At 50.7% G+C, this 11,508-nt stretch overlaps 2 protein-coding genes across 2 annotated transcripts; both read right to left on the reverse strand.

The window, feature by feature from the left end:
- Positions 1–881: 881 nt before the first annotated feature.
- Positions 882–5,735, reverse strand: TGME49_239880 (hypothetical protein; the record flags this gene model as incomplete). The annotated part of the gene is made up of 2 exons (XM_002366586.2): positions 882–4,466; positions 5,082–5,735. 2 exons carry the CDS (start codon positions 5,733–5,735, stop codon positions 1,335–1,337), a joined length of 3,786 nt encoding a protein of 1,261 aa, XP_002366627.1. The 3' UTR covers positions 882–1,334.
- Positions 5,736–7,122: 1,387 nt separating this feature from the next.
- TGME49_239890 (SCP family extracellular subfamily protein) lies at positions 7,123–11,328 on the reverse strand. The gene is made up of 5 exons (XM_002366587.2): positions 10,796–11,328; positions 9,851–10,017; positions 9,201–9,289; positions 8,346–8,516; positions 7,123–8,056 (listed from the first exon to the last, which is right to left on the reverse strand). Exons 1-5 carry the CDS (start codon positions 10,983–10,985, stop codon positions 7,933–7,935), a joined length of 741 nt encoding a protein of 246 aa, XP_002366628.1. The 5' UTR covers positions 10,986–11,328; the 3' UTR covers positions 7,123–7,932.
- Positions 11,329–11,508: the final 180 nt, after the last annotated feature.

Here is an 11,508-nt window from a genome sequence, read left to right on the forward strand (position 1 = left end):
AAGAGAAGGGAAGAGACGTCTTCAGGGGCGAAATGGCACCTCGCCGTACCCCCTTTAGCCATTCACGCTCACACGGCTCTGCGGCGGTTGAATGTGCTTGAAGAAACGGCCACCGAACCGCGCGCCGTGATCCAGATAAAAACAGCAGCTTGAGAATCTACCGCAGATTGAAAACAGGCACACATTTGATTCTGCTTCGAAAACAGTTACGCTATTTGAAGCTGTGGAGATTGACCCTCTTTAGATACGTTTCAAGCCACCCTAAGGCGCATGAAACGCCGAACTTCTGACCTGTAGTACGTGAGGGGAGGCGCCCTTTATGCTTGACGAAACAAGCAGTAAGGCCATTTATTAATGAAATTCAGGCTTTCTCGACCACAAGCAATGATGCTTGGAGCCAAAAAAACGATGTGTTGGACCACAAGCACCAGGTGCAGCTACTGTAACTGCAGCGCCTACAGAGCGAAGCGACTCACAGTCTTGATGTGAGATGTCGCCGACGATTCAAGTCGAGATCAAGTCCACTTATCGCCTGCTTCGAATACTGGTGATCCTCTGTAGTGCTGCTTCGAGGGACTTCATTTTGGTCGTGTTGGACCTCGATGGACGGAGTGTGTGGAATCAACGCTATGGTCACAAAAGAAGCGACAGCCTCTGAAACCCTCAATACAAGGCTCGACAGCATACGATTAATAGTTTTGACAACTGGCTGATGTGCCTGTCATGGACGCTATGGGCTATGCTCCCTTTTGTACAGCATAAAGCTTCAACATTTGGAAATCGTGCGCGCCAGTCGGCTTGCCTACCACGCGATAGTGTAGAGAGAGCCTTTGAACACACAGTTGCAGGCCTTTTTCTCCCTGATTCCAATTTAAGCACAGAGCCAGGCCGTTGGAACCTTCGTTTAAACACTCCCATCATTCGATCAAATTCTCTACTGGCAAAAGCGTATGCATGCGTCCTCCAGCCTGACTACTGACCAGGCAGTAAGGACTACACGGGAGACAGCGTGAATGTTGGCAAGTCGTTTGGATAGCCTATGAATAATCCATGAAGCGCTCAGCAGGGTACGTGCTCACCAAGTGTTGAGGAGGAACCGAGATTGATGGGATAAATTTTCCAGTGCGAAAATGCCTGTCATTGTGCTCGCTGGACCTGTCTGCACAAGGACCCAGGTGCTCTGTCACTTTCTGCGATCCTTCCAAACTGATGTACAAAGAGACGGCATGCCTATGTGACTCGTCTGCATACGGAATAGACATGCATGTATACGGGTAGGTCACCCGAACGAATTCTCTAGGGTATACCTGTCCAAATTACTCCGGCATGTGCGACTACCGAACAAGCTTCGACAAACACCGCTCCAGAGTTTCAGTTGACCTCTCAGAGAGACCAATTTTCATAGCAAAAGCCCGCCAGGGTGTATTCTCTGTTGCCATCATGCCTCGGATTTCCGCTTCCTTCACTCCCGCATCCTTCAGCTTATCAGACAGTTCTTTGAATGCCAGGGCGTCTTTGATAGTCACCTTCATGTACGGTCCAAGAATCCGTCGGAGATCTTCCAGAGTTTTTGCTTTCATGAGCTCGGCAAGGTTCTCAGATTTCAAAAACTTGTCGATGTCTGACTCGGTTCTATCGGAGGTGGCCTCTGATTCAGCCATCTGCGAGTTGGACCCGTCCGTTTTTTCGTCGGTTTCTCCTTCCCCTGTGTTCTGGCCTGCTTCGTCAGATGGGCCGTTGTCTTTTGTCTCTCTCTCCTCCGCAGGCTCTGGCTCCTTGCCGTTCACTGTTCCCCTCGAGGAAGATCCGTGTTTGTTATGTCTTGGAAGAAAATCATCTGAAGAACCCTCCTTGTCTGCAGTTTCATTGGATTCTCTCTGTCCTCTCCCAGACTTTTTCTCTCCCAGTTCTGCAATTCCATCCCTGCGTTTTCTTCGGGAGTTTGCGTCGATCTGGGACATCCTCCCTCCAACGGTATTCGTGGACTCGTCTGCTTGGCCGCCAGTCTGCTCAGACGGCCTTCTTGACGCAGAGGTCGTTTGCTCTGCTATCTCATCTTCCTGGCCATCAGATTCTTGAAATCCTTGTACCCGATGTGTGGATGCATGCTCTAGGTGACTCCCTGGCGCTAAAAACACGTTCTTCGTCTCGTTGCCGTTGTCGAGAAGGTGCTCTGTATGAAGAAAGTCGCCTGCCGGCTTCGTATTAGATACCTCTGGCGGAGCCGTGGAAAGAAAAGTCTTGTTTCCGGAAGCGGACGAGTCATTCGTTTCCAAAGCAAGGTCTTGCTTGTCCGTCCGGAGACCATCCACCATTGACACTTTGTCGCTGGAATCCTTTCCGTGGTCATTTGGATTAGGATCAAGCCTGTCAATAGGCATCACTTCTGCTGCCGACTTGCGGATTTCGATCGCTTCCTTCATCTCAACTGTTGGAGACCTGAGCTGCACGTGGGGCGTCTCTGCGTCAGAGCCGGAGAGAATCTCCATTGGACTTCCTCTTGCATGCTCGTCTGGCTCTGGTCCAGATTCAAGGACTTCCTGAGAAGCCGATGCCAATATGTTCGGGTCACCCGGAACGACCGTCAGATCGTCCGACGAACCATCAAGGGAAACTCTGGTTTCCAATGCACTTCCATGGTTCTCTTCGTTTAAGTATCCCGTCGCTTCGTTCCCGTTATCTGAGGCAGAAGTCGTGTTATTCTCCGGTAACTCATGGCGTGGTATCGAAGGGGTTCCAGTGAGAAAATGTGTATGATCTGGCTCTTTGTGTGTCGTCTGTTCTTTCACGGACTGGCCGTCCTCGTTGCTAACTGTATCCGGTGTTGTTAACTGCAGGTCCGCTGCGTCCAAGGCGTTTCCGTGATCCTCAACAACCATGGCAGTGAGGCTTTCGTCTTGCTCTTGCGAAACGGTGAACTGGTCTTCCACTGAGGCAGGAGGAAGAGAAGTCGCCGCTGCCACATCCGCCTCCCCACGTACATTGCCTCCGAGAGCCAGACTGTTTTCTTCTGCTTCACCCCTTCCAGGCTCGCGGTTGCTATTGGACGTATGGGAGACGAATCGCTCCTTCGGCGTCTCTGCTCCGTCTGCGCTACTGTAGGCAGTGCTGCGCGAATGTTCCTGTCCATTTTGTGAAGACAACTGCTCAGATAAAACGGGATCCGTAGACACATTGTTCTCGGTGACAGTCGGGGGATACCCTCCACCTGTGCGTGTCTCCGTAGACACTCGAGCCGACTCTATGGGAATGTCCTCTGTTTTAGCTCTCTCATCTGCCACATCCTGGTGTTGTGTGCCTTCCTCGCCTCCATGATGGTCTTCCTCCTCACTTTTTCCGTCTACTTTTAGTGGAGGCGCGCTGCTACCAGAATCAAAGTCCTCGATGAAATCCTCCTTCTTCTCATCTGTCAAGCCATCTTGCTCCTCCTTCCCCGTTCCTGGCTCTTCCTCCAGCTTATCGGCGGCCCTTGTCTCGTCGTCACCATTTTGCTTCACCTGAGCTTCAGCGGCAGCTTCCTCGTTTTGCTCCACCGAGCTCCCAGCCTCGTCTCCCTGTCGGGTGCTGCTTTCCTCAGAGCGTTCGTTGTCTGATCTTTTCTCTAGCAGCCAGGTCTCTCCATTTTTTTCGGTGAACGAAATAACCGCCCCTTGAGTATTCACGGGGACGCTGCTCGCGCTGAACGAGTTTACAGCATTTTCAAGAGCAGAAACGGCAGAGCTCGGCTGGGAAGGCAGCGCAGCCGCAGCGAAATTGTGAATTGGCCGAGTGACGCTGCTCGACTGAGTACGTGCGAGATGTGAGATCACTTCTTGCTCTTCTGTTACAGTGGACAGGCTGTTTGCTGCAGCAGAGAAGGCAGGATTGTTGTCGTCTGGAGTCGACTCCACTTCGGAATTTATCAAAGAGACAGGGGGGATGACTGTCGTCACGTTTTGGTCTACCACCGGTTCCGCTTGAGGGGCGCTGCTTGCGAGGACATTTGCAGACTCGGAGATGGTGGAGTTTCGTTGAGTAGAAACATACTGCAGGGGATTGGGAGATGGAACCACCAACTCGGGGGGTATCCCGACATCTGTGGTGGGGTTATGCGATTCGGTAGTTTCTGTTGCATTGAAAAGAGGAGAGGTACCACCTTGACTGTCGCTATCTTCGTGACCCGGAGACAGTTCCTGTGTTGCCGAAAAGGAGTGATCGGCATTTTGTATCTGCGGAAGTTCAGGGAACCGTGTTGGAGGTGTGAATGTGTCGGCAGAAACAGGGTTCCGCTCCGTTGCAGTGCAGATTTCCGCTAACGTGAACATTTTTAACTCGTCACCTAGCTGCAGCAACTGGTTCCCGATTGTTTTGGAGCTTTCGGCTGAGTCTGGAGGACCCGAGCTTTCATTATGAGTGGCACTGGTTGACAAAATGTCACCCACTTCACGTACACTACGTTCTAAGTCCGCCCAGGCCCTGAACACATCCTGTACAGGGAACAAATGCACACAGCCGACACTCGCACAAAACCAGATTCGGGACAAAACCGACAAGTCTCAGTCTCCTGGTGCTGAAACTCGTACATTGAGCAGCCCCACGAGATACTCCGCTTCTTTCCGCCATAATTTCGGACTGCTGCATGACGTACTCGACTGCAAATTGCACCGTGCTAATCCCAGTGCAACTGGAAAAAGCAATCAGAAAGCAGAAAAAGCAATGATGCAAAAACTGACAGAGATGGGGACGCAGAGGCCGGTCGAGTGAAGTGAGGGAAAAGAGGTTAGCACAGCAACAAGTTGTGAACGGTGTGGGACACTTCAGAGGACAAGTGACAAGGGTAAGAAGTTGTCTGGTGAAGACGGAATTCGAAGCAAGTCTCGGCATCGCGGTGGAGCTGACACAGTTGTTGCGAACCCGTGAACAGGAGCCGCAGTGACACTGAGACCGCAAGTAGTTTCACCGAAGGGCATCGAAAGACAAAGACATTCAAATTGGCACGGAGTCTGGAAGAGGAAAAGGGTTAAGAGTGGAGCAAAACGGACAGTTTAGATGTTTGCGTTCTCTGCCATCCAATCGTTACCTCGGTGCTTGTGATTCCTTACTTCTAGTTTATTAATAGCTTGCACGATATGGTCCGTCGCCTTCGCCAGTCTTTGCATATCCATATCTTCACCCACGTCACTCTTGGCTACGTTGTTGAGAGCCTCGGTCGCCCAGACAACACTGCTTAATACACCGGGAGTGGTGATTACAGATTCTTCATTCTGTTCGAGGAGGCGAAGTGTCAAGGAGAATCCGACGGCAGCGGCTAGAAGAGCTTCTTGGCGATTTTGCGGGGCACCTTTTTCAGCGGGAGAGCGATTGTCGTCAAAGCTGAATCCTTCCAAGCTAGAAGATACGCCTGTCTTGTCTGCTGCACGACTATTCTCAGTGGACCTTCCTTTTCCTTGCTCAGGAGCTGGATCGCTCGCATTCGTTGCCGGCGACGCAGAGTCATCAGAATCATCAGGAGATGATTCAGCCAGACTGAAGAGCTTCCCTTTCTTCCTGAACCCTGTACGGATGCCTGCCCAGCCAGTGCCGCCACTTTTCCTTTGTACTTTGTTGTCAGATGCTTTCACAGAAAACCCTTCAGAAGCAAACAAGGCTGCCGAGACAATTGTGTAGGGTGCAGGCAAGCCCGTCATGCAGAGTAGCGCAAGCGCCGCAGAAACCAACAGGCAGGCCTTCTGCCCTCCTACCTTCATAGCTGCCATTGCTCCCAGCTGGCAGGAAATACAATTCTCTCCCTACCAGGGAAGAGAAATCTTGAACACACTCGTTCAGACTATATCCTCAAACATGTGTATGTGCGTAGGTATGGGTATGCATATCAATTTGAGCGTAGCGCTGACAAATCGCTAACGCAAGTGGTATTTCAAACCTGCTATTTCCCCGAGGAAAATCTCCCAAATTTACGAAAGAGCAAAAATACCAACGCCAAGAAGTCATACACCTTTGAGTGGCAGGGAGCACGAGAAGCCATTCGAGCAGTTGCTACATGTGTAGGTACCTCCCGAAGTCTCCCTGTACAATATTGGCATACAACCGGGGGTGTGTTCTTCTCGTCCTAGTCGAGATTCACGATTCAACCACGCATATAGACGATTCAGAAAAAAAACACGCACAGCGGTTCCGCATGTAATGCTTTTTGGCAAGCCGGAGAATGGTCGGCTGCTCCGAGGCAATTGCCATTGGTGTCCCGCGAAAAAATCAAGGCGAGAGCGAACGCAAACTTTGCGTCTGTTTTTGTACCGTCGTTGCCGAACGACAAGAGCGTGACGATATCTTACTCATCACAGCCGTGATTACGCGATCATCGGTCCAGCTATCAATCGTGTGAAACAGCAGCTCCGGGCAGCAAAAAAGCTGCAGAATGTGTGTGGCGCGCGACTCGCGATAGAATAGTGACTCCCTTGTCACGCACAGCTTACCTGTCGTCTAGCGCGGACCGATTTTGGCAGACAAAGGTGGGACATAAGCCTGGTATTTTCTCACCCATTTTCCTGTGCCTCTTCTAGCTAGAGAAAACTTCCACGACGGAGCACATACTTGGGTCTACAAGTATCACCAAGATAAACCCATTGTGTACAAGCGTATATACCACATCCTCCATAGCTATTAAGGGGACAGGAGACAAACTTTTATCGGTTTTCGTGATTCAGATGTCATGTGTGCACTGGCTCTATCCACTTGTTGACGTGTAATGTCTCCGAACGTTTCCGCGACATATTCTCTGCTTGGTTAAAACAGTTCTCTATTCTGCTAGAATATCAATCTCTAACCAGTTCATTGCATAAGGCCAAACGAATCCCTTGTATGGTGCGACTTCCCATCACGCGTTGGGGCTCCAGATTCTAAACTGGCACACGACGCTGCTGCGTATTCGTTTCCTGGTGCAGTACTACTGATGATTACATAACTTGCCAACAAACCAGTTTCTTAATCATTCACGCTAGTACTCAAGGTACGGTCCCTGGAACGAAATATACGATCGGACTGCCAGCTTTTCTCGAACAAAGCACCTGTCGTGGCGTTCGATTCATGTATCAATATCTCGTATCACTGTCAAAAAGAGCGGGTCGATTTCATCAAAATGCATAGCTGGGTCACATGAAGTGCACAAGCAGTAGCTACGCGGGATCTACAGCAATTCCGTATGCCACCTGCACCGTCCACGGCTTGTGAAATTGCATTTCGGTCTGTGCTCGCTAACCACAGTGACTCCTTTTTTTGAAAGGCGAGTTCATGAGCATCAGGTGTCCCGCCAATGCTACGTTCCCGACAGCTGGGAGCAGTCTGAGATGAACCTTGTGTCCGAGGGTCGAAGAAGATCCACTGTACTGGGGCCCCAAAAGTGCTAACGTCTCTGTCAGCTGCTCCTTCTGGATAGTTCTCTGTTTCTTAGCATTCTTGTACACCCGACCTGGTCTACCAACGGGTCAGCATACACAATTAACGCGTTAAACAAAAAATTAACGCCCTGGAAGTGTCCGCCTCGGGCGCTGACGGAAGAGCATGCCAGGATAAAAAAACCGACCACGCGGTGTCCAACATGCAGAAACCACTGCGACGGGATGTCGACCACGCCGCCTGCAGTTCCGCGCCTCCTGACATACCGAAACACTTCATTTAAAGACTGTGCCTAACAATTTTGACATGTCACAGGTCCCTCACAGGTCACCGACAAACTATTTTCACCCAGTCAGCCCAGAAGAGGAAACTGGAAGATGCCAAACCTGGGGGAAAGCATCTAGCAGCCAATCAGACGTTCACTTTGTGGCACATTCCTGGCGCAGCCCCCGACCTAAAAGGTACCTGACACTCAGTCGAATAACCGGTGTAAATGAGTCGCGTTCAATTTCCGTTAGGACGGCCAAAATGGTTAGGAACGGTCACTTGGTTCATCTTGTTTCACCCAACAAGAACCAGAAAAACCGCACTAACCGCGATCGCCAAAGCTCCTGTGCTAACTTGGGCTATCGACATGGCGCCCGACAGACCGTCACGTTTCATGATCGACATCCAAACAGCTTCCCTGAAAAGAGGTGTCCATGGCAAACCAGACATACAACAAAAAAGTATATTCAACGGGATCAACGGAGTTCGGGTGCGGAGCGCGAACAGTGAATGTCTCACATGCGATATCCCCACGTGGACATCACCAAACTCCTACCAATCAGGAAAGAGAGCGCGCAATGCCAAGATTTCCCAATGAACTAGAAATAGTTCCCGTTCTAACTCACACACATAGCCACGTGTTACGTTTTCCTGCACCGTGTCAAAAATGTTCACCGCTGCGTGTGAGGATAACGACGAGTACTTACGAGAATGGCGCTACTCCGATCCAGTTCCCTGCGGGTTTGTAAACGCAGAAAAGTTGATTCCAGTTTGGGCAACTTGTTGTCCGTGCACACCCGAGGCCAGTAGTGCTGTCCCACATCATCTGGGTGAAGTGGCCGATGGCTCCCCGTCGGTTCCACTCGGTTCCGGGGTACCTAAAAAGACAAAATGCGTCAAGCGTTTGAGAATGTACTTCAATCAAGTTTCGCATCCGATTTCCTCAAAGAACCGAAGTTAATCGGACGGGCGCTTAAGCCCAAAAAAAGATCAACTTGTTGTGGCGGTACCTCTGAAAACTATCGCGCCTCCCGCGAGACGATGATGCATGCCCCTCATGTCTTCAGAGGGTACAGTTAGGATTTCTCGGAAGCAAAGAAGCCGGACCACGTTCACCGAATTAGCGACTGCTTCTGCGCCTAGTTCTCAAGTGTCCGTGTAACATCATCTACTTCTACCACTTGCTGTTTTGCAGCTGGATCTTCTTGCATTTCAGAGAATAGGGTGGAAATCTCACTAAGTTTATCAGCTGACCCCCAGGGATACTCCCCGACACCCTTTAAAACCGCGTGCACGACGAAAAATTCAACGATGTCGATGCGCAGGCGTTGCAGACAAAACACGCAGTAAAGTATGTTGAAGCAAATCAGTGCAGATGACTCCTTGAGAGCGAAAACGTGTACGATTCTTTGCATGCTACGAATCACAGCCAGCTGCTTCTTGGTGCTGATACGCGGGACATATTTCTCGTCCAGCATAACATCCTCTTCACGCTCGCTATGAGGAAACTAAACAACAGTCTTCGGAAAACCCCCTCTAGCGGATACACTGGACAAACTTACTTTCCCTTTAAAAGATTGACCTCGTTGTACCACATCTGCACACCGACTCCGCAGGATGCGTCGTTCGCGAAGAAGATGTTCTCACCCAACTGCAGTACAGCACAGGGAAGGCAACCTTTGTTCACCTGGCACTCCACTTACACAGAGAACCATGTAACTTATTTTCTAAATCTAAGTGAAACATCACAAAACAACACGCATTTCACTCTTTCGTCTGCAGCTTGACCGACACATCCCTGGTCGCCCTCTACACTTAAACACAAAAAACAGAGCAGGCCCCCTTGGTTGGACTAAGACTGTGCACCATTCTTCCGCGCACGGAACACATATTTTGTGCAGTACTAAGCGGCAGTTCCCGAACAAGCAGTCTATCACTTAGTCACAGCGAGCGTGGTGCACCCACACACATCCTTTTCGATCGGTCTGTACATGCTGCAGTGCTAGGTCTGTTTGAGACTGTGTTTTGCCACTAAGCACCAAACAAAGAAATGACACAGTAACGGATATTCCACACTCGGGCGCTCCACCAATGCAATTGAACCCGTCCCGCCCCCCGCCTGCTGAACACATCATCCGCGGGGGATCGTCGCTACAGGTCAATTTCTTGACATAGCAGGGTGTTCAGGTGAATCTCTTTTCTTCGCACGCACTCCAGCTCTACGAGCCTCCTCCGAGTGGGTTTGTGAGGAACAGTTGTCTTCAGCTCGCTTCTTCACAATCTCTAGCACAACTTTACGTGCTGTGTCGTTCGCGACGAGCTCCGGCACTGAAACGTCAAGTCCTGCTGTTCTGAACTTGTTGTGCAACGTGAGACATTCTGGAACGATCACACATTAACACGAGAAATAAAAACAATGATGGGCCGACAAGAAGGCCACCGGGTCGGCGAGTAGAACTTCCGCCTAAAATTCCGCAGTGCTTACAGAATCTAGCCGCACAACTTCCCTCCAACGCGTACCCTTGTTGTATCTACGTGCGTACGAAGGATGTGTGAGCTCGGGTCTCACCCGGTATCCGTGGCACAAATAAACTGCACTAGCCATTGCAGTGTATGTATGCATTTACACACTTGTACACACTAACATTTACAGCTCCACGGACGCATAGCACTCTTATAGCATTTTATCCGGTTGTCCGTCCATCCCCTGACTCGAGCCCGGAAGTTGGGTTGCTGGGTTGCGCCTCGACTGCCCGTCACCACCCGCCTTCCGAGGGTATGGCAACCAGCAGGCTCATGAGCACGGGAAGAACCAGCATATGCTTGCACACATATCTCAGTTTTCTGCCTGATTCGGCGGAAGTGCTTGAGAAAGGCCATCGAGTAACAGCTGCGCTGAGTCGACTATGAAGACTTTTCTGAGGCAACCAAAACGTTTCCCCACTGAATCCGGGGCCACCATTAACGCGCGACATTTTAGTCCAAATGCAGTTCTCAGACCAGATGCGTTCGCCTAACGTTTCTTTTCCCTCAATCGATTCCGAATGTGCAGCTGAATACACAAATGAACCAAACATTCAGCGCCACTGCCACTCTCGGCACGCGTTCACAGGGCAGTCCGACGTAGTGCCACAACAAACGGGGCTTTCTTCCTTACCGTCAGTAACATCCTCGAACGTCGCCCCTGATTGTGTAGTGTCTCTGGATCTCTCGTGTTGAAAGGTCTGCAAGCCGGTCTCCGCTTCTGCGCGTAGAGCAGACTCATGTCGCACGGTTGTGGACTGCACTAACGCACTTGAAGCGACGCACAGAAGCAGTGCGAGAGCTAGGACCGCCTTGTTCGCCATCGCAGCTGTTGGAACATTAGCTGTCCAAGACGACGTAAACACTAAACCTTTATATCAGTCCCGAAAACATAACTTAGGGATGGACCCAGAATTAAAAAGAAAAAACCGACGACGAAGAACGTCCAGCGTCCAGTATCCGTTTGACAGATGCTGGGTGGCTGCCTCGGAGACAGGCCCTCTACCTAGGGTCCGAATGAAACCCTGACAACAGGGGCCAGCTCGATGGTGGATCTATGGACTTAGACCTCTGTGAAACATGCACTTCAAAAAACGCCACACAAATTTCGTACCCCCCACAAGTATCAAAGTTGGAGCAGACGGACAGCTGAAAGCACGGTCCATCGACTGCTGGTTATAGTCCACAGCGTGGTGGGGTTACGTATTGAGCAGCGCCCCTGGATCGCTAGCCAGGAGGGAGGTGCGGCTGTGAATTCGGCCACGTGCGACGCCAATTTCCGTCTTAGTCCAACGAAAGCGCCGCGTCACTAGAAGAGACACAAAAAAGAGAAATGGGAAACGTGTG

The sequence above is a fragment of the Toxoplasma gondii genome, chromosome VI (genome assembly GCF_000006565.2).
Source record: "Toxoplasma gondii ME49 chromosome VI, whole genome shotgun sequence".
Classification (NCBI taxonomy): domain Eukaryota; phylum Apicomplexa; class Conoidasida; order Eucoccidiorida; family Sarcocystidae; genus Toxoplasma; species Toxoplasma gondii.

What these genes read in the sequence shown, in the direction of transcription:
- TGME49_239890 (XM_002366587.2), bottom strand. Translation starts at nt 10,985, where the DNA reads ATGGCGAACAAGGCGGTCCTAGCTCTCGCACTGCTTCTGTGCGTCGCT. An exon ending in AGGAGGCTCGTAGAGCTGGA is followed by an intron (nt 9,290 to 9,850) that starts GTGCGTGCGAAG and finishes GCTGTACTGCAG; the next exon opens with TTGGGTGAGAACATCTTCTT. An exon ending in GTCAATCTTTTAAAGGGAAA is followed by an intron (nt 8,517 to 9,200) that starts GTAAGTTTGTCC and finishes TTGTCTTTTTAG; the next exon opens with GTACCCCGGAACCGAGTGGA.